The following is a 22,015-nucleotide window of genomic DNA, read 5'->3' on the forward strand; positions in this document are numbered from 1 at the left end:
TGCGGCTCAAGTGGTATTGTGCTCCCCTTGAGCTGAAGAGCTGAGGGACAGTGCCTAGGCCCAGAGTTCAAGCCCCACGACGGACCAAAAAAAAAAAAAAAAGGTTCACATGAGGCAGAAAAGGATGGCACTTATGACCACCCATTATAAGCAGATGATTGTACACAAATCCTTCAAAGTAGGCCCTCTTTTTCCTTTTTTTTTTTTTTTTCTGTTCCTGGGGCTTGACATTAGTGGTCCTTGACCTAGTTTGCATATGGATGATTTTATTTTGGTTGGTCGTGGGGCTTGAACTCTGGGCCTGGGTGCTGTCCTTCAGCTCTTCAGCTCAAGGCTAGCGCTCTACCACTTGAGCCACAGCGCCACTTCTGGATTTTTGGTAGTTCATTGGAGGTAAGAATCTCACGGACTTTCCTGCCTGGGTTGGCTTTGAACTGCGATCCTCAGATCTCAGCCTCCTGAGTAGCTAGGATTACAGGCGAGAGCCACCAGCTGGGATTATGTTTTTTAAGTATGGATGCCTCGCAGGGCCCAGCCCAGAGATTTGAATGGTCCTGAGATCAAGACCATGGGAAGCATCAGGCTTGGAAACCTCTGCTCTAAACAGGGAATGGGGAGGAGAGAAAGTGTGCAAGCCAGACCCACCTGCAGCTGAGATGCTCCTTGATGGCTTCGTCCTGTTGGGGATGCAGAGCTGTCCAAGGGGAGATCCCTGCAGCAAGGGTGGCGCCCGCGCCTCCCCCAGTCTCCTGTCTGTGTCACCGCTGCTGTGATCACTGTGTCCCTTGACCTGGAGTTGCCAAAGACTCCTTCCTGGGGAAACTCCGCCGTTTCCATAGAAGAGCACGTGGACCTCCAGACTTTCAGTACACAAGGGCAAGGCTGTGGGTCATAGAAGACAGAGGGTTCCAAGGGGGAAGTTTGTGGGTGCAGACAGGATGAAAGGAACTAGAAACACACACACACACACACAGGGTACGGGGGAGGCAGGCTTAGCAGGGAAGGGCAGCAGGGGAAGTAGAGGCTCCTGACTGTACCCCCATATTGCTGCCACGCTCACAGCCACTGGAACCAGGCTGGGGGGACAGACCAGGGGGGCAAAGGTTTCCTTTTTCAGAGACAAGCAGTGACCAGGGGCCAGCACTGGAAACCGACGGCGCGGGTGATCTCCCCGCCCTCGCCCACCTGGGGAACACGACCATGGCCCAGAGTCTTCTCAGGAGCAGAGAGCCTGGGGAACCCCAGTGGGACTGAGGTTGGGGGTACAGAGGGGAGGTACAGGCTATGTGCCCTCATTTTAACGGCATGTCCTGAGCTTCCTATTTATTGCAGCAGTTCTGTGAGCTTCAAGGAGATGTGGAAAGGAGTTTCAGGCAGGCACTTACCACCCTGGGCCCAGATATGGCTCCAAAAACCTGAGAGGTAATGGGAGCTTCCCCTCCCCTCCCCTTGCCCAGGGCACCAAGGTGGGAGACTGTCCACCAGAGGGGCCTGGGCGGGGGCAGAAGCCCCCCTCTCCTCTCCCCCACCCCTCCCCACTGGCCAAACAGCAATCCTAGCACTTTGCCTTTTCTCACTCACTTTGAGTCCCTCCAGCTCTCAGAGCTGGTGACCTAGACTCCTCCTGCCCACTGTGGATGGTGGATCAGGGAGAGCTCGCCAGTTCTTTTGTGAAAAAGGTTGATAGCAAAATGAATCGTATGAATTGGAAATCTGACCTGGTTTGTTTGTTTTTTGGTCAGACATGGGGCTTGAACTCTGGGACTGGGCGCTGTCCCTGCACTCTTCAGCTCAAGAGGAGCGCTCTGCCCCTTGAGCCACAGCACCACTTCCGGTTTCTGGTGGTTTATTGGAGATAAGAGTCTCACGAGCTTTTCTGCCCAGGCTGGCTTTGAACCTCGATCCTCAGATCTCAGCCTCCTGAATAACTTGGATTACAGGCATGAGCCACTGACGCCTGGGTCTCAGTCCTGTTTTGTGGGGAGGGAAGATAGGAATCTTCCACTCATCTCAATGGGCTGGGAGGGTATGTGGAGAAAGGCTAGATAGATGTTTAGCAGAGGACAAACAGATGAGATAGATTAGAAAGATGGGTAGATGGACAGATGATAGATTGGCAGATAAATTAGATAACTAGATAGATAAAATTCTAGGGGAAAATGTGGTAAAAATGTTTCTAGTTGGAAATCTGGTTGAGTGGTGTGGAAGTTCTTCAAGCTATGTTCCCAACTCTTCTCTTTAAAATTAATTTTTAAAAATTTAATGGAAGTTATTCTAGGCATGATAATCCAGGCACTTCTGAAGCTGAAGTGGGAGAATTGAAGTCCCAGAATTGAGAGTCAGAAAAGGACTGTGGTATGAAACTTTGCCCACCGAGTTCAATCAGAGAACATTTAAGAAGCAGTTCAACATCCCTGTATTATGAGCTCTGTATTATGGCAGGGACCATGACTCTTTATCTTAAAAAAAAAAAAAGTACAGGCTGATAGTGAGACCAGAGTTGTGCTGTGGCTGCTCTGGTGTCTCCACTCTCTCTGGAAGGGGTGGAACATTTTTTTTTCTTAATGTTCATTACTTCTCCCTCAAATTTTATGTCATTCTTATGATTCATTTAATATAAATGTTTGCTGCTGTGAACAAAAACTCCTAGACTTACTGATCTGTGCCTTGTCAGGGCCAGATCAAATAATTTTGTGGGCCTTATAAGGTTCTCCACCCCTAAAAAGAAGCTTCAGTTTCCTCCAAGACACAATCAGGTGAAGCCATAGTGGAGAGGAGGGGGGGGCGTATCTTTTCCCCCAAGATGAGAACAGGCATGGCCAGGCTAAAGGATGATCAAAGGTAGTCTGTGACTCAGAGTTGAGAAGCAGGAAGTGTGGGCAGGAGGGAGAGCAGAGCTGTCCCACGCCTCACTTTACTCTGGACATAATCCCAGCTCTGGACCACGTGACATGAGCAAAACACCCACCACCTCTCTCAGCATGTAAAAAGCTGGGAAATGGCACACCTGTCCCCAGGCTTGTCACTAGGCGCTAGTGGCTCACGCCTGTCATCCTAGCTACTCAGGATCTGAGTATTGGGGTTCAAAGCCAAGTCCATGAGACTCATCTTCAATTAACCACCTGAAAACTGGAAGTGACGCTATGGCTCAAGTGGTAGAATGCTCGCCTTGAGCTGAAGAGCTGAGAGACAGTGCCCAGGCCCAGAGTTCAAGCCCCATAACTGACAAAAAAAATGTTTGTCACACACACCATGAGTGCAGGACACATTGGCTGGCCAGCTGATTTCCCCTCAGTGTCATACAGAGCAAGAGTAAACCAGTCTCCGGCCTGTCCATCCTTAGAGCCATGCTCAGAATTTAGGAATTTCTATGCTCATCAAGAGGAAAAAAGCATTTTGTGTTTATGCAAAGCATTGTCAACTGAAACTGACCTCATGAGATGGGCATCTGAGTTTGTTTACAAAGAAGAAACAATAGGCCAACTCTTCAGGAGCCTTGAGCCCACACCCTGCCGTCTTCTTCTAGCTTACCTAACAGGCAGGGAGAGAAGCCAGGAACTTCCAGGTCCTCTCAATGGTGGGACCTTTGGGGGATGCCCTCCTCAGCTCCAGTTCCTCTGTTGCACAAAGTCTTTGGGGCTACTCTGGAGATAGAGAATGGGAAGACTGTGTGGTTTAAGACCAGTGTGGGGAAGAAACGTTCCTAAGACCCCATCACAACCAATATAAATCTGGAACAGTGGCACACACCTGCCATTCCAGCTACCTGGGAAGCATAAAAGGAGGATCATTGTCCAGGCCAGCCCTAGCAAACAAAATGAAATCTTATTGGAAACAAAATAAAGCAAAAGGGCTGAGGGCATGGGTCAAGTGGTAAAGCTCCACATCTTTTCCTCCCTGCTGACCAAACTGTTTTTCCGTGTAGCTGTACAGACTGTTATTACATCATCACAAATTCTTCCTGATTCCATAATTTATAACATAAGCGTTAGGCTCCATACCCAAGCTTTACTTTCAAAAGAAAAACCTTTTCTGTCCTTTGACATTCTGAATGAAAATAGAGGCAGAGGGGTTGGGAAGGTGGCTCAGTGCTTGTCTTGCATGCATGAGGCGCTGGATTCGATTCCTCAGCACCACATAAATAGAAAAAGCCAGAAGTGGTGCTGTGGCTCAAGTGGTAGAGTGCTAGCCTTGAGCTGAAGAGCTGAGGGACAGCGCCCAGGCCTAGAGTTCAGGCCCACGATGGACCAAAAAAAAAAAAAAAAGTAAAACAGTGTTCTTGGTATGAAACCACTAAAATAATGAACATACTCTAAAACTCTGCTGTCCAATATGGTAGCCAGGTATAATTTGCAAAAGTAGTTAAAATTAGATTTTACTATATGACCTAGCCATTCCACCATTATTAGATATGTAGCCAAGAAAAGTGAAGGTATTGATTCCTGCATAACTAGTATAATGATGTTCAAACCAGCATTGTTTACAAGAACTTAAAACCTGGTGTGTGGGGTGGGAGAGGGGAGGCAGATGAACAGATCAACTGTGGGACTTCTGTAGAATGCAATACAACGGGGCCTCAAAAGAGATGAATAATGGAAGAATCTAAATGAATCCCCCAATGAGGATCCTGAGCAAAAGTGGCAGAAAAGAGTACCCACGATGTGATTCTACTTATATCAAATACTTTAAAATGCAGTCAAAGCTGTTGCGATTGAAAATAAGTCCATAGGGACTGGGAAGTTGGTTCAGTGGTAGAGCGCTTGCCTTGCATGCCTGAGGCCCTGGGTTCAATTCCTCAGCACCACATAAGCAAAAAGAAAAAATCCAGAAGTGGCGCTGGCTCAAGTGGTAGAGCGCTAGCCTTGAGCTGAAGAGCTGAGGAACAGCGCCCAGGCCCAGAGTTCAGGCCCCACGACCGGACCCCCCCAAAAAAAATTGAAACAATTGAAACCTGAGACATATTGAATGGTTGGCATAATGAAACTATCTCCAAAATAACAAGCAATACATCGCATTGGCCTTATGGTACTAACCCACCTTCTTTTTGTTCATAAGGAAGCTGCAGGTAGCCAAGGTGTCATAAAAATCAGATTCAGTTGCATAAGGCCCAAGAAATAGTATCAAATTCATAAGGAAAAAAAATCACAGATATATTACTTGATATAAATACAAAAAATTGTATTTAATTTTTAAAGAGCATCCCATTGCTCCAAATAAGGGATATTTTATGATATTTGCACTGTCACACCAGAAAATTGGTTTTTAGCATTTCTTCAAGATTTATCATAAAGCATGGGGTTTTGAATTTATTCTAATTTTCATTTTAAAATTAAGTAGAATGACAGGAGGCATAAAGTGGCAGAGTGTCTGGAAACCCTGAGGTTCCATTCCCTGCACCATAAAAAAAACAAACAGGTTAGTAGCATGCAATAGTAAAGTTATATAGTAAAACACTACCCAAACCAAGACCAAACCTGAAAGTCTACTTTTGTTTCTAGAGAAAAATCACATAATTACTTGAGCCAATTCTCTAAACATGTTTCAAGGGACCATTACCACAGAACTTAATTCTATTCCCATTTCTAGCTTAAGTACCTGCACTTAACTTCATTCTTTCTTATTCAAACCACAGACCAGTGAGTAAACACAATGGATAGTGATCACTGAAATGCAGACATTTGTTTCTAAGGTTATATATGTAGGTATAGATACATGGGTGTTGATTTTATTACTAAGGCTTTTCTGGATATGAGGCCATCTAGGTGAGAGTGTCTGAGAGCAAAGGTATCTACGGGGCAAGTACGTGCTCTCTAAGAGGTTGACAGCTGGGAAATTGTGAAACAAGGGTGGGCCAGGAGTGGCCTGAGGCTAGTAGGTTTGAATTTCAAACAAGCAATTCTCCCATTTGAGGAAGAATGTTATCTTAAACACATTAAGAGCCTGCTAATCATTCTGAAAACATTTATATTGCTAGCCATTTCTAATACTACTGATCAGTCTTAAAACATTTTTTTGGGGGGGGAGAGGGTCCGGTCATGGGGCCTGAACTCTTGGTTTTCAGCTCAAGGCTAGTGCTCTTAGGGCTGAGAAGGTAGCTCAGTGGTAGAGTGCTTGCCTTGCGTGCCTGAGGCCCTGGGTTCAATTCCTCCAGCACCACATAAGAAAAAAGCCAGAAGTGGTGCTGTGGCTCAAGTGGTAGAGAACTAGCCTTGAGCTGAAGAGCTGAGGGACAGCACCCAGGCCCAGAGTTCAGGCCCCATGACCGGACCCCAAAAAAAAATTTTTTTTCTAAAAAAAAAAAAAAGGGAAGCACTTGTTGAACAACTAGCACATAAATTAAGCACCATGTTCCGTACTTTCCAGCTATTTTAGAGTCTTTAGAGCCTGCCAGGTACTATTAACTCGGTTTTATGGACAGGGAGAGTCTGGGGTTTCTATAAAGCATGGCAGGGCTCCAACTTCACAGCCCAGAATACCTTCTACCACCAAGTCTCAGCGCAAATAGGAGTGGATTTCTTCAGCAAAAACAAAACATGACTACGTATTTAATCAGCTTTCCCTTCAGTTCTTGGTGATAGTTACTGAGAAAGCTCACTTCACATTTTATTTGTATGTAGAAAGAATGATAGATGTTTGCTTATCCTCCTGGCCATAAAGCTGAAAGGTTTCTGGGCTTTGGTTTAATACAACTCAGGACTGGTCTTCCCCAAAGAGAGGAATGGTTCCTCTTCTCTGGGCACCCCTGAATCTCATCTGGTTCTCCTTCTCCCCTAACCCTTTCCCCACGGTCCCTAGGATTCTCTTTGCTTGCATCCTCCAGGACCAGCAACAGCTCTGGGTTCCGTCTTCATTGCACTCTGAAAGCCCTCCACAGGTGTTGTCTTCCATGCCCTGGTCTTATTGCCCTTAACCAGCCATGTGGAGCATTCTAGAAGGCTCCTGGACCTCATGCATTGTCTTCTCCCATTCTTTCTCCCCCGCCCCCCCTTGTCTTCCTATCTTCACTACCCAGGTGAGAATCTCCTGCCTTGAGGTCTTCACTTTTTCTCACTCACTCTGTTCTCTCATGCCCTCTGCCACTGCGAGCGTTTGTCCTGGCTATCCACTGCCTGCCCACTGGATCACTGTCAGCCACTGGTCTCTGTGTCCAACCAAGAGTCCCTGTCAGTATCCATCCACTACCTGCGCTTGCTATTATAGACAAGTCTCCATTAGGAAGATGAAACTCTCCTTCTTCAGTTGAAAACCCTGCTCGGGGCTCCTTTGTAGTATTAGAAAAACAGCACACATTCTACCTCAGCCCACTCTCCTACTTCACACTTCAATAGCAAAATGCCCACGTAGTAAACTCCCCTAAAGCTCCAAAACAGGCATTGTGCTGTTTTAGGGCTCTCTGCCTCAGTAAAGATTTGACTCTATTGCAGTCGCCGTGTTTCTAATGGCCACGCATCAAGAAATGAGTCTGTTGAATCTTTTGTGATCTGCCTTCTTTGGAACACTTTGCTTGGTGCTGTCTGTCCTTGCTTCCATTGTCCTGTTTGGATCTGCTCACAGGAGTGTCTCCTTTTCCTAGAATGTCAGACCCTGAGGCCGGCACAACGTCTAATACAGAGTGAGACTAAATAATGTATGACTCTCAAATATTTAAATTACATTTAAATCATAGGTCAGATTTTTATAAAAGTCCACATGTGAATGAATCTTACCTGGATCATTCTAGTCGCCTGTGCACTGGAGTTCTACAAAGGCTCGGTACAAACCTAACAACCAATTTCAATAAGTGAAACTTGATTGAATTCTGTTCTTAAAATTGTAGCTAGTTTAGTTGGGCGCTGGTGGCTCACGCCTGTAATCTTAGCTATTCAGGAGGCTGAAATCTGAGGATCGCGGTTCAAAGCCAGCCTGGGCAGGAAAGACCAGGAGACTCCTATCTCCAGTAAACCACTAGAAAACCAGAAGTAGCTCAAGTGGTAGAGCACTCACCTTGAGCTAAATAGCTGAGGGACAGTACCCAGGCCCAGAGTTCAAGCCCCATGACTGACAAAAAAAAAAAAATGTAGCTAGTTCAAGTCCCACGACCAAAAATAAAAATTGTATCTAGTATTTGGCCTGATGGTACATAACTATAATCCCAGCAGCACGTGAGAGGTTGAGGCAGGAAGATCATAAACATACATACATATATCTATACAAATAGACATACATGTATACATGTACATGTATACATAATAATCTTGAGAGAATTAGAATGGTTTATATAACAGGTGATACCATTAAGTTAATGTTAATTTTCTTAGGAATATGGTGGTGGCACCATAGGCAGTTAGAATGTCCTGTCCCTCAAGCAGTGAATACATCCTTTAAGTTTTTAAGAGAAAAGATTTAGGATTGTAATTTAGTTTCAAAGAATTCACTTATAAATGAACAAAATTTACATAGAGACACGGGGAATGTGGCAGAATGTCCATTGCTAAAAGAGCGTAAGTACTCTTTGTGCTGACTTTTCAATTTCTTGGCAGAACTTGAAATTTTAAAACATTGGAGGAATTTTAAAATTCAAATTTTAAAAATCAAATTTTCTGGCATCATTGTTGGGGCTCAGAGGGTTGGTACCCTAAAGGTAAGCCTCTGGAGGCAAATTTTCTCTTTCACTTTCTCCAGCTTTCTGTATCTTACTCTTCATTTTCCCCAGAGGAAAGCCATAAAAACTAAAATTCTTTCTTCTCCTTCTCCTCCTCCTCCTTCTCCTTCTTCTTCCCCCATAAGGCAGGCTATAGAAAACAGAGCCACTTCTACCAAAGCTAGCTATTTTTTTAAAAAAAATCCCAACCCTAAAATATTATCTTGAACTTTCCTCCACCTTTCTGCATGAGAGCTGGCCATAAAGAAATTCTCTGACCTACCTAGATCAGAAGATCCCCATTCCAGAGGAGGGCATGGTGTTATACACCCACAATCCCTAGTTACTCAGGAAGTGAAGGTAGCAAGATTATGAGTTTAAGCCCAGCCTGGGCAAAGTTAGCAAGCTCCTATTTCAAAAGCAAAATACAAATTAAAGGGCTGGGTCATGGCTCGATTGGTAAAGTGCTTTCCTAGTCAGTGCCAGGCCCTGGGTTCAGTGCCCAGTACCCCCCCCCACACACACACATACACAAGCAGAGCATGAGAGCAAAAAGATATCCTCATTCCAGAAAGCAGCTTGCCCCATACCTAGGAGGAAAGAATGCTGCACAGACAGGTCAAGAATAATACTGACAGACTGATAGAACTTGATGGGTTTTCCCCTCAGTCTGTGAGCATTAGCTCATACCTTCCCCTTTTGTCTGATATATTTGTAAACAATTATCATGCTTCATGAACCTGAATAGAAGAACAGATAGCACTGGGCACTGGTGGCACATACCTGTAATCCTAGCTACTCAGTAGGCTGAGATCTGAGGATCGCGGTTCAAAGCCAGCCTGGGCAGGAAAGCCTGATTTTTTTTTTTTTGTCTGTCATGGGGCATGAACTCTGGGCCTGGGCACTGTCCCTCAGCTCTTCAGCTGAAGGCTAGCACTCTACCACTTGAGCCACAGTGCCACTTGTGGGTTTTTCTGCTTACTGAGGAATAGAACCCAGGACCTCATGTATGCAAGGCAAGCACTCTACCACTGAGCTACCTGTGAGATTCCTAAATCCAAATAACCACCCTAAAACCAGAAATTAAGCTGTAGTTCAAAGGAGAAAGTGCTAACCTTAAGCACACAAGCTCAGGGAACAGAGCCCAGACCCTGAATTCAAGCCCTATCACCACCACCAACAAAAAACAATAGCTTTGCCTGGATCTTTGGTATTTCCATGAAGTTTTCCTGGTTGCTTAAAACTATGACCAAATACATTTGTTGGGACTTCTTGTTAGCCCACCTTTTGTTCTAGGGTGTGGCTCCTTAACAATGGCTGGAAATTGGTCACCCCCTTTCCTACACCTGCAGTGTAAGACTTGCTCTTGGAACTCTCTTCCTCCTACACTTGCTAACTAGTACCTTTCTACTAGTAACGACAACATAGTTCACACCATAGTCACTGCTTGCCCACCAGGTTTGTATTTTAAGGATGAAATCACAGTCGTCCTTCAAAATCATTTCACAGATTTCTCTCCTAAATTGGCCAACCAGCATGAAACTGTTCGTTGCTAATTACCTAAATGACATTACATTCGGCTTAAAAGTTTAAGCAAATAAAAATGTGCTTCCCAGTTGCTACAGGTAATCCCAGCAACTCAACTGCCAGAGATTTTCCTCTGGGAAAAATGTGAGATAATAAGGAAGCAACAAAGGTTGGGAGAAATGGTCTTACTCTAATCCTTTCACAATTGCCAAGTCTCTGGCAAGTGCCAGTTATCTTTTATTGCCCTTCTTTTAGCTTTCCATTACATTCATACAAGTGAAGAAACCATTTACCATTCTACTCTAAAGAAGTTAATGAAGTGAGGTACATAATCAAGAGAAGTTGAGAATACATGACCACACAAAAATCTGTTCATAACCATTCATACTATCACTCCTCATCATTGTCCCAAACTAGAGGCCTATCAGGTGTCCATTAATTTACAAACAGATAAACAATAGGTGCTTTATCTATACAATGGAATCTTCTTCCTTACACAAAGGGATGAATGCTGGGTACTAGTCACTCATGCCTGTAAAAATCCTAGCTACTCAGGAGGCTGAGATCTAAGGATCTCAGTTCAAAGCCAGTCAAGGAAGGAAAGTCTGTGAGACTCTCTTATCTACAATTAACCACCAGAAGAACTTACGTGGCGCTGTGACTCAACATTAGGATAGCACTAGACGAGCAAAATAGCTCTGGAACAGCACCCATGCCCTCCGTTCCAGCCCTACAACCGACAAAAACAAAAGGATGAAATGTTGATATTGTGGTACTGTATGAATATCACTTGAAAACATTATTTGAAGAGAGATCCCACTTTTATGAGATATCCAGAATAGATGAATCCTAGAGAAAAAGTTCATTTTTCGTGTTTGCTTTGGTCTGGAAGCAGAGAAGTGAGGAAAAGTTTTGGTTAAAGGGTTCTTTGTAGGACGGGAGATGAAAATGTTTTTGAACTAGATGGCAGATAGGATTACACAGCTTTGTGAATATAATAAAACTATTGAATTATGCAGCTTAAATGGAATTCTGTCTCAATTTTAAGAAGTTATGAAAAAAGCAAGTTTCTACTTGTACCATTTGAGCCACATTCCATTTCTGCTTCCAGCTTTGTACTGGTTATTTGGAGATAAAGAGTCTTGAGAATTTATCTGCATGGGCTGGCTTCCAAGCTTAGTTCTCAGATCTTAGCCTCCATAGTAGCTAGGATAATAAATAAATGGGAGCCATGGGTACCTGGCTTGATCCCACTTTTTAAGGTTAGTCAAAGGAGTCCAGGGCCACACAGGGTATGATTATGCCTTTAGTTTCCATGTCACCATGGGCCAGAATGAAGGATGGCCCAGACTCCACAGGATGCTGGCCAAGCTCTTCCCCCTGTTCTCACAGGAGAGCCGTAGTCTGCAGTAGCATCGGTAGGGCTGATCTCATCAACATCCTGAATCCCTGTTGACCCCCAAAACCTCAACAACTGCCTCCAAGGACAATCTACCTGGAAGCTCACACCCATCTCCACTTCACTTTCCTGAGGGTACTTACCATCTCTCTTATTCACACCTCTCCCAAATGTGTCTTCACTCACTGCTTTACTGTAGATGCTCAGGCAATTTCTGAGGAATAAGTAAACTTGGAAGAATAAACTTACACAGAATTTGCACGGGCTATTATTTAGAAGATGAAGTTTTATGCTTCAAAATGTCTTTTATCCCATATTAAAAAAATTTGTCCTCCACTTAAAAAGATAGTTAACTGTTGAGATATCTTACACAAGCGAAATTTTATTACTAATTTACAAATCTTTATACATGTCAAGGAGCACATTCATAAAGGTAGGTTTTCTTCATATAAAATTCAGAGTTACAACAATAAACAGAAACTTTTGGACTATGTAGTTATTACGGCACTACCTTTAATTCCTTTATCCAGAGTACCCCCCCAAAAAACGTAGGCAAACCCTAAAAATGTAGCAGAAGCATTTCCGCACACTGGTCTCCACAATATAGTTTGTGCAGAAATGTTTCCACTAGATTCATAGAGTAATCTTTGGAGGAAAGAAGAGAGGACTGGTCATCTGGTTGCCCTTCTGACCTTCTGCAGCTCTTCAACAGGCTTCCATTGTTGGTTGATCGTTATAAGCTTTAAAAATAAAAAATAAGAAAGGAAATAGAAACGGTGAAGCATGGTCCTTCATCCTCACCTCCCCTTTTGGGATTTTCCTATACTTCTTTTAGTTAAAGCATCACCAGTGTTTCAATCATACAACACCTCTTTCCCCTCTAATGCATGCATAAAATACTCACCTAGACTGAGTTCTAGTGCTCCATTCCCCCAAATCCTTTAGTATTATCATAGAGGATGGCCACACATGTCAGTCAGTTCCACTTGTTTGCTTGGGTTTAACTTTTTGTCTTTTCTTTGTTGGTTATGGGAAACAGACCCAGGATGTTGCATTTGCTAGTCAAGCATTTACTGAGCTCTAGATCCCAGCCCATCAGTGCTACTTTCATGAACATATCCAGATTTTTTTTTTAATCTGCCAAGGTAGCATGTGACCTGTAAATTCCAAAGTATCTTTGCTCCTTGTGAGTAGATATACAATGTTCCTAGCACAGGGTCCGGCATGCAGTAGCCTCTTAACAGAATTTCCTCCTTGCAATTGCTCAATACAGGCCAAATGTTCTAAGTCACAAAATCAAGGAAGAGAGACACAGGGGTGGGGCGGGGGAGGGAGGGGGGGATGGAGGATGAGGGGGGAGGATGAGAGTGTATGAGTACGTGAGCTTAGGGCCTGCTTGTTTGTTTTTCAATTAATTTTTAAAATTGTTATTATAAATGAGAAGCACAGAGGAGTTTGCTAAGCTTTTGTCAAGGCTGGCACTCTACCACTTTTGGCTTCTTGCTGGTCAATTGCAGTTAAGAGGCTCATGGAGGGGCTGGGAAGGTGGCCCAGTGGTAGAGTGCTTGCCTAGCATGCATGAAGCCCTGGGTTTGATTTCTCAGTACCACATAAACACAAAAAGCTGGAAGTGGTGCTGTGGCTCAAGTGGTAGAGTGCTAGCCTTGAGCTGAAGAGTTGAGGGACAGCGCCCAGGCCCAGAGTTCAAGCCCCACGACCGACAAAAAAAAAAAAAAATAAGGTTGACTGTTGATGTGGCACAAAGAGCAGTTTGAGCAGTATATAGCGAGAGCGGCACACTGCTCAGTTTATCCTAAGTTGCTTTCAAAGATGCAATGTTGCCAGGCATCAATGGCTCACATCTATGATCCTAGCTACTTAGAAGGTTAAGACATGAGGGTGGGGATCTGAAGCTAGATCAGGCAGGAAAAGTCTATGAGATTCCTATCTCTAACAAACCACCCAAAAGCCAGAAGTAGAGCTGTGACTCAAGTGGCAGAGGGCTAGCCTTAGACAAAAAAGCTCAGGGGCAGTGCCCAGGTCCTGAAGTCAGGCCCCAGCCCTCCACCCCCCCAAAAAAAACACGATGAAAAGATTGTGTTAATTTTTTTCTCATAGCTCAAGAATTAGAATTAGTTTGGCCAAATCATGTTAAGTGAGGTTGAGCCAAGCTCAGATACACAAACGCCATGTTTTCTCTCATATGTGGAACTTAGATCTAAAATACACTAGGACATGATAAATTATACAGAATTCTAGGCATTCACACAGTGAGAACAAAGGAAGATACTCTTAGGAGAGGCATACAAAGGTGCAATGATGGTGCATCTGATCATACAAAATAATATTCATTGAAATGAACTCCAAGAAATGGAAACAAGAGGTTTTTTATTTGTTGCTGTTTTTGTTTTTTCTACTTATTTGTTCATTTATCTGTCTTTGGGTGTGTAAAGGGGGATGCAGAAATGGAGGAGTAAAGGGTTAACAAACGCAACAATGGTACTCATTAGACACTACGATGAAAATGTACTATTCTACTTGTGAGTGGGGATGAGAAGGGAAAATTGGGAGAGGGAGGGGTGACACTGTCCAAAAAGAAATCTACTCTTTACTTATGTAACTGTAACCCCTTTGTACATGACCTTTATAGTAACAATAAAAAATTCTCAAAAAGGAAAAAAGCATTATTTTGGGAAGTTATCTGAGCTGTCCTCAAATCTGATTACAACTGAATCCAGAAATTCTTGATTGGCTTTTGCTATTTATTGGGCATTTCAGTGAGGAGAAAAATGGTCTGTCTTCAGGTAGACTCTAAAATTCTATTAAGACAGAATTACAATTAAAATTAATATAATGATGAGTTTATACTACATAATTATAAAGTATACTACACTGTTTTCATTGTAATATAATTACAATTTAAAAAGACATTTTTATTTTAAAATTTTTATTGTAAAAATACCAGAGGGGTTACAATTACATGGGCAAGATAATGAGTACCTTTCTTATCAAGCATTGTTGCCTCCTCCTTTGTTTCCCCTTCCCATCCCTTCCCCCCCAAAGTTGTAAAGTTCATTTTTGACATAACAATTTGTACATCTCATTGTTGCAATGGGTCTGCCTATTTCCCTATTTAAATGATTTGTTTTTTCCCTTCCCCTCCACAAATTGTACCAACATCAAATACAGTGAAAGCAGGGGTTATACTGTGGGGTAGGGACATACAAGGCAACAAAGAAATCATCTTATAAATATGTCAGAAACAATCGCATGAAAGAAAAAACATTTGAATACTTATCTTGGGGTTCATTTCAACTAACATCAATTTATCTGACCTTTTCTGCTTGTCTCAGACATATGCTAGATATTGCAAACAAGGGAAACCATGAGACCTATGTTTCTTTAGGCCTGGCTTACTTCACTTAATATAATTTGTTCCAAGTCTTTCCATTTCCTAACAAATGGGGCAATGTCATTCTTTCTGATGGAGGCATCTGGGTTGGTTCCATATCTTAGCTATGGTAAATAATGCTGCAATAAACATAGTTGTGCTGGTATAAAAAGACATTTTCAAATGAACTCAACTTTGAACAAATGTGAATAATAAATTTCCAACTTGACCACTTACAAACTTTTTCAAGGAAAGGCCCACAGTTAGATGTCTGAGTCAAGGTGTTCAGACAAAGTTCAATCTGGTCTAGTACAGCAAAGTTTAATGGCTGCCTTGTAATATCAGACCAATAACCAATAAGGAACATGGATAATCAGAAAGCTGGTAAATCATTAAGGCTTTCCTGTTACTCAAATGGTCAATTAACTAAATAACAAAATTCTGACTAAATTCTATATGTACAAATTTTTCAAGTCTTTCCCTTAATTATTCCCAACATCCAGGTTTCCAGTCAGAAAACTTTCTGACAACTGCTAGACATGTATGATTTCACGTACTCCTAGTACTGCGGTCATACTCTGTACGTCCCAAGCACCATTATCATTAATCATTAATTATCTCACCATTATCATTAATTCATTGAATAATTTTGTCTGATCTGTGTTCCCAGTTGGTCTGTCAGTGTCATGTCTGTCTTGTTCACTGTACATCCCAATACCTTGCAAGTGAAGAATGGCTCAACAAGACATTGTTTGGTGAGAAAAACAAGTATAAGTTATCTGGTATTATTTCCTTTGGGTTAAAAAAAAATCAACTACATATACAAAAAGAACTGGAAAATTAAATTCCAAAGGTTTTTCTTCACATTTCCCTCCATTTTCTAGTATTCTTAATTATTTGATAATAGGGAAAATAATAATGTACATATAATCTACCCCTTAGAAATTATTTATAATTAAGCCAGGCACTGGTGGCTCACGCCTATAATCTTAGCTACTCAGGAGGCTGAGATCTGAGGATCACAGTTCAAAGCTAGCCCAGGCAGGAAAGTCCGTGAGACTCTTATCTCCAATTAACCACCAGAAAACTAGAAGTGGTGCTGTGGCTCAAGTGTTAGAGCACTAGCCTTGAGCTGAAGAGTTGAGGGACAGCACCCAGGCCTAGAGTTCAAGACCCACGACTGACCCAAAAAAGGCATTATTTATAATTACAAAAGGATTGTATAGGCAAACCAGACAGTACCATAAACAAGTGATCAAATTAACATCATCAATTATGTGCAGGTAACACTTACCTCTGGCTGTGATATTGAGGACACAGACCACTCAGGAGTGTTCCACTGCTGACATAACCTAAACCTATCATGACAAAACCATAGACAAACACAAATCCAGAAGTCAATTGTCCATAAAACAAGTGGTCAATACTTGGTCAATACTCAACTTTAAGCTCAAGAAAAGACTGGAGAACTATGTTTGTTTTTGATTTCTTGTCTGTCATGGGGCTTGAACTCTGGGCTTGGATGCTGACCCTGAACTCTGTCTTCAGTTCAAGGCAAGCACTCTACCACTTGAGCCACAGTGCCACTTCTGGTTTTCTGGTGGTTTATTGGAAATAAAAGTCTCACGGACTTTCCTGCCCAGGCTGGCTTTGAACCTCAATCCCCAGATCTCAACCTCCTGAGTAGCTAGGATTACAGGCATGAGATGAGCCCGGCCCAGAACTATCTATTTTTGAGCTGATACCAGCAACTTTTCTCTAAGTGCGAAATTATAATTACAAGCAAAATCAATCTATTAAAAGTAGTTACCCTTATAAAACAACACAAATAGCAGGACCCTAGTGGCTCATGTCTGTAATTCTAGCTACTGAGGAGGCTGTGATCTAAGGACAGAGAATTAAAGCCGGCCAAAAAGTCTATGAGATACTACCTTCAATTAACCAGCAAAAAAGCTGCACTAGAGGTGTGGTTTAGGTGGTAAAATGTCAGCCATGAGCAAAAAGGTAAGCAAGAACATGATGACCTGAGTTCAGTTCAAGACCCAGTACTAACACACCCACCCACTCACACACACTACATGCATACATAGCATACACACTTTCTTCCTAAATCCCAGCATTTTTTTTGGGGGGGGGTCCAGTCGTGGGGCCTGAACTCTGGGCCTGGGCACTGTCCCTCAGCTCTTCAGCTCAAGGCTAGCGCTCTACCACTTGAGCCACAGCGCCACTTCCGGCTTTTTTCTTTTTGCTTATGTGGTGCTGAGGAATCGAACCTAGGGCCTCAGGGATGCAAGGCAAGTGCTCTACCACTGAGCCACCTTCCCAGCCCCAATCCCAGTATTTTAATATATCCTTCACAAGTAAGATGAGCCTCAGCTCCTCAGGTAGAGGTTTCTTTCCTTTTTTTATTTACAGAGAGTTTACATATGAACTCTAAAAGTTGCAAATGATAGTAAGTTTACATGTTAAATTTGAAGAAGCAAATAAGATATAATTTTAACTATCATCCAAGTTAGACAATCCTTCTTTCTTAAATAAATTTTCATATAAAGTCAAGTCCTCCTGACTCAAGGACGGTTTGACAGACTTGAACGACTTTAGAAAGTGTTCTTGCTTCACTGTGGTTGCTTCCAGTCCATTTTCTTGCAGAGCCAGCAAGGCTGCCTGTGAGAGACACACGATAAGAAAGCATGAATTTACTCCATTTCTAGATTCAAGAAAAAAATGAGAATACTTCAAATCTGAATGCAAAATCTCAGTCTCACATCATAAAATTCCAATACTCATATCCTTAAAAACATTGAGCTAGCTGGGCACTGGTGGCTCATGCCTATCATCCTAGCTACGCAGGAGGCTAAGATCTGAGGATCACGGTTTAAAGCCAGCCCAAGCAGCAAAATCCGTGAAAACTCCTATCTCCAACAAACCACCTAGAAAACCAGGAGTGGCACTGTAGCTCAAGTGGTAGAGCGCTAGCCTTGAGTTGAAGAGCTGAGGGATAGCACCCAGGCCCAGAGTTCAGGCCCCACGACCAACCCCCCCCCCCAAAAAAAGAAAACCGGAAGCAGCACTGTGGCTCAAGCCATAGAGCGCTTGCCTTAAGCTGAAGAACACAAGGACAGTACCCAAGCCCAAAGTTCAAGCCTCACGACTGACCAAAAAAAAAAAAGCTAAATGTCAGTAATTAAAATTCTACTCAGTAGATTGTAATTTTTCTCATATTAGAAATCTACCCTTATATGGGGAAAAAAGCAAGCTGCATTATCAGTCAATGTATATTTTTAATGAGAGAAATCTTGATCTTAAGAAAATGAAATTAGACAGCATTGATCGTAAAGGAAAAGGTCAAACACACACTCTGTCACCCAGAAACCCTCCTGGTAGTTACATATTTGTATGAAACATGTAAAACCACACACATACATGAGTAGGCATATACAAAACTATTCAGAGCAGCATAATTCTTAGTACTGGAAGAGTAGAAAACAAATGTTCCAAAGGTTAGGACGAGATAAATGAATGTAAAATACTCAGATACTACAATATTATAAAGCGATGAAAATAAACTCCAATTGCACCTAAAGCCACAATTAACTTCAATCTTAAGTTTAAAGAAACATACAAAACTACTATACACTGTATAGTCCCATTTATATATACAGTTCAAAAACTGGCAAAACTAGTCTCCAGTGTGGAGAGTGAAGAAAGGAGAGGGTGTGTTCTTTTGCAGATGGTAATAAACTTCACCCTAAATCTGTGCACTTTTCTGAACTCTATATTTAATAAGAGTTTACAAAACGGGGAGCCGTATGTTTCTTCTGATCTCAAAGTAAAACTTAAATATCTCCAAGTAGCTTACAAGGACCTTCTGTTTACTTCTTTGTTTCTTGCCACAATGCGAGGTTTTATGTTTACACCAATCCTCTATATTTTATTCTCTTATTTAAACTGTCCCCTTGTCTCCCTCAGGTGGCTAACTTCCTGGTTTTAGCTTAAATATCCTCCCTCAAAGCATTCTATGAGCCCAGTCTGAACTGATATTCCTCCTACATGTTCTTTCATTGCCCTAAATTTCGTTCGTTGGATATTTTTAATTATCAATGGACAGTTAGATTGGCCTGTGTAAGGGAAATGGCCTGATGCTTGTTTCACAATAAACTGCATTTGACACATGCAAGCCTTTGTAAATTCTTGTGTGTGAATGAATAGCTAAATATATGAACACATGTTTTGAACCATAGATTACTTCACTAATTAACTTACTTCTCTGCAGAGGTTTCTAAGGTCAGCTCCCGAGAAGAAACAGGTCTCTGCTGCCAGGTTTTCTAAGGAAATATCAGGCCCGAGTGGCATGGCTTTTGTACAGATTTTTAAGATAGAAAGCCTACCCTAGAATAAAATTTAAAATAATATATTTTATAACACTTCTGTTACATGCAATCATATGTTAAACATTTTAGACAATATAAATATATCTGAGATTCAAACAATTAAAGAACCACTTTTGTGGAGGCTGAAGCATGGCTTAAGTGATAAAGTACCTTCCTAGTAACCACAAGGACCTAAATTCAATCCCCAGTACTGCCATAAATATATACAAAATCATTTATTTATTTATTTATTGTTGGTCGTGGGGCCTGAATTCTGGGCCTGGACGCTGTCTCTCAGCTCTTCAGCCCAAGGCTAATGCTCTACCACTTGAGCCACAGGGCCCCTTCTGGCTTTTTCTGCTTATGTGGTGCTAAGGAATCGAACCCAATGCCTCATGAATGCAAGGTAAGCACTTGACCACTGAGCCACCTTCCCAGCTCCATAAATAATTTTTTAAAAAATCACTTTTGTTAAAAAGGATCAGAAAGATTAATTCATCAACAGCCTACATGGTAATGGTAAAAATAATAGCATCATGAAAAACATTTGTTTTATAATAATTTTTAAACTATTCAACTGTAGACATATCTCTGTAAGACAGACCTCTCTTTTGGATAAAAGCAGTGATCTGTCAACAGTTTAAGAAGCAAACACACGGGCTGGAGGAGTGGCTCATGTGGTACAGCATGGCCAACCAAGCCCAAGGCTCTGAGTTCCAACCTCAGTATTACCAAAAAAAAAAAAAAAAGGCAAAATATACTATATTATATATATTATCAGCCACAATAAGAGTATAAATTAATTCATCTTTAATCTATTAAAAACTTGTTTAAGGCCTTGGAAATGCCCAAAGAAAGAAAAAAGTTTTCTCTAAGACTTTCCCTAGACCTGTCAGCTGCTCTGGACGCTGAGAATAAAGGATTTACTCTCTGGATACACTGCAGAATCTTGACACACTCAGATCTCGTCTCTTAATATGAGGGTAAAAACCAAGATCATCTTCAAAGCCCTTTTAAGTCCCTTTCACCACTTTAGGATTAACATAGAGTTAATACAAAGTAATGTAGAATTGACTCAGCACTAAATCTGCCTGCCACACACTGAAATCAACTAACTACCTTACTTTCAGGCTTATATTTCTCTGAAAGGGCAGATCAAGATTATGATCCTCTGAGGGGCCCCGGGTAAGTAGTGTGAGTCTGTGGAGCTCCTTGGAGCACAGACTGATGCACTGAGAAAGCTCAGAGTGGATATAGTGATTACCTTTTGGTCTGGAGGGGGAATATAGATAATCTTATCTAATCTTCCAGGTCTTAATAAGGCATCATCTAACACATCAGGCCGATTTGTTGCCGCAACAATCATGACATTACAATTAAAACCTTCTTGAAAATCTGAGGGAAAATATAACACAAAGCAATATAAATACACTGTTCTTATTAACATATTCTTGAAGTCACACATTAGCAGGTCCCTTGATATTAAGTAAGGAATTACTTTTTTTGATATCAGAATGCTGTAAACTCTCCTATCTAGACCACCTCTACTTGACATCAAGGAACCACTGAAACAAATCAGTAATCAAAGGGCTATTCTATGTATGTGAAGGGAGTGGCTAGTCCTGAGAAACATATCTCCCTGTGAGAACTGATAAAAAGCTATGTAGCACAGCAAAGAACACCTAGCTGGAAACCCAAAAGCACTTGAATCTTCAATGATTACAACTAAATGAGCCAATTAAAAAGACAGAAGACTATGACTGGCATGTGGCAAGCTGTGATTTTAAGCAAACCCTGGCTGAAGAGCAGACACATTTCAAAAGCAGATAATGTCTAATGTACAGTGAGCAATCAACATCATTTCCTGAACTGACTACTCAAAACAGCTCTTCAGAATTGTAGTACTTTGAGGTAGTGAGTTCCCTACATTTGTTAGTATTTTGACACATAAATCTGGGCAAACACCTGCCAGTTACTATATAAGAAATTTCTGTAGTATAAAGAGATTTGATTGGATAACCTCATTTCATTGCTCCCTTTAATTTCTAGTGCCTCTGTTCCTACCAAGCTTTCAAACTTTTTTTCCATGAAACAACTTTTTTTTTTTTGGGGTCAGTTGTGGGGTTTGAACTCTGGGCCTAGGCACTGTCCCTGAGCTCTTCCAGTGGAGCTACAGTGCCACTTCCAGTTTTTTGGTGGTTAACTGGAGATAAGAGTCTCACGGATGGGCTGGGAAGGTGGCTCAATGGTAGAGCGCTTGCCTTGCATGCATGAGGCCTTGGGTTCGATTCCTCAGCACCACATAAGCAAAAAGAAAAAAGCCGGAAGTGGTGCTGTGGCTCAAATGGTAGAGTGCTAGCCTTGAGCTGAAGAGCTGAGGGACAGCTCCCAGGCCCAGAGTTCAGGCTCCACAACCAAAAAAAAAAGGGAAATCAAACTCTTATCTGGAAAAGAGACTAAGAAAAAGAGGTCATAGCCTTGTGCAGGTGGCTCATGCCTGTAATCCTAGCTACTTAGGAGGCTGAGATCTGAAAATAGCAGTTCAAAGCCAGCGCAGGCAAGAAAGTCTGTGAGACTCTTAACTCCAATAAGCCAACAGAAAACCAGAAGTAGTGTGTGGCTCAAGTGGTAGAGCGCTAGCCTTGAGCTGAAGAGCTCAGGGACAGTGCCCACGCCCAGAGTTCAAGCCCCACGACCAACCAAAAAAA

The 22,015-nt window shown here is 42.1% G+C and overlaps 1 protein-coding gene and 1 long non-coding RNA gene across 2 annotated transcripts in view; both read right to left on the reverse strand.

Moving 5' to 3' along the window:
* Positions 1-11,908: 11,908 nt before the first annotated feature.
* LOC105981087 lies at positions 11,909-12,731 on the reverse strand. Its single transcript, XR_001174794.1, has 2 exons — positions 12,451-12,731; positions 11,909-12,286 (listed from the first exon to the last, which is right to left on the reverse strand). It is a non-coding gene; the product is annotated as an uncharacterized LOC105981087 (long non-coding RNA).
* Positions 12,732-17,322: 4,591 nt separating this feature from the next.
* The window catches only part of Spata5l1 (spermatogenesis associated 5-like 1), a 12,737-nt gene continuing 8,044 nt past the window's right edge, over positions 17,323-22,015 (reverse strand). The window contains exons 5-8 of the mRNA XM_013009968.1: positions 21,101-21,105; positions 20,572-20,872; positions 19,201-19,326; positions 17,323-17,601 (exon numbers count right to left, since the gene is read on the reverse strand). Of these exons, the coding sequence (XP_012865422.1) occupies positions 17,434-17,601; positions 19,201-19,326; positions 20,572-20,872; positions 21,101-21,105 (600 nt within the window). The 3' untranslated portion in view covers positions 17,323-17,433. The remainder of the gene's footprint in view (positions 17,602-19,200; positions 19,327-20,571; positions 20,873-21,100; positions 21,106-22,015) is intronic.

The sequence above is a fragment of the Dipodomys ordii genome, unplaced genomic scaffold, assembly GCF_000151885.1.
Source record: "Dipodomys ordii isolate 6190 unplaced genomic scaffold, Dord_2.0 Scaffold11, whole genome shotgun sequence".
Classification (NCBI taxonomy): Eukaryota; Metazoa; Chordata; class Mammalia; order Rodentia; family Heteromyidae; genus Dipodomys; species Dipodomys ordii.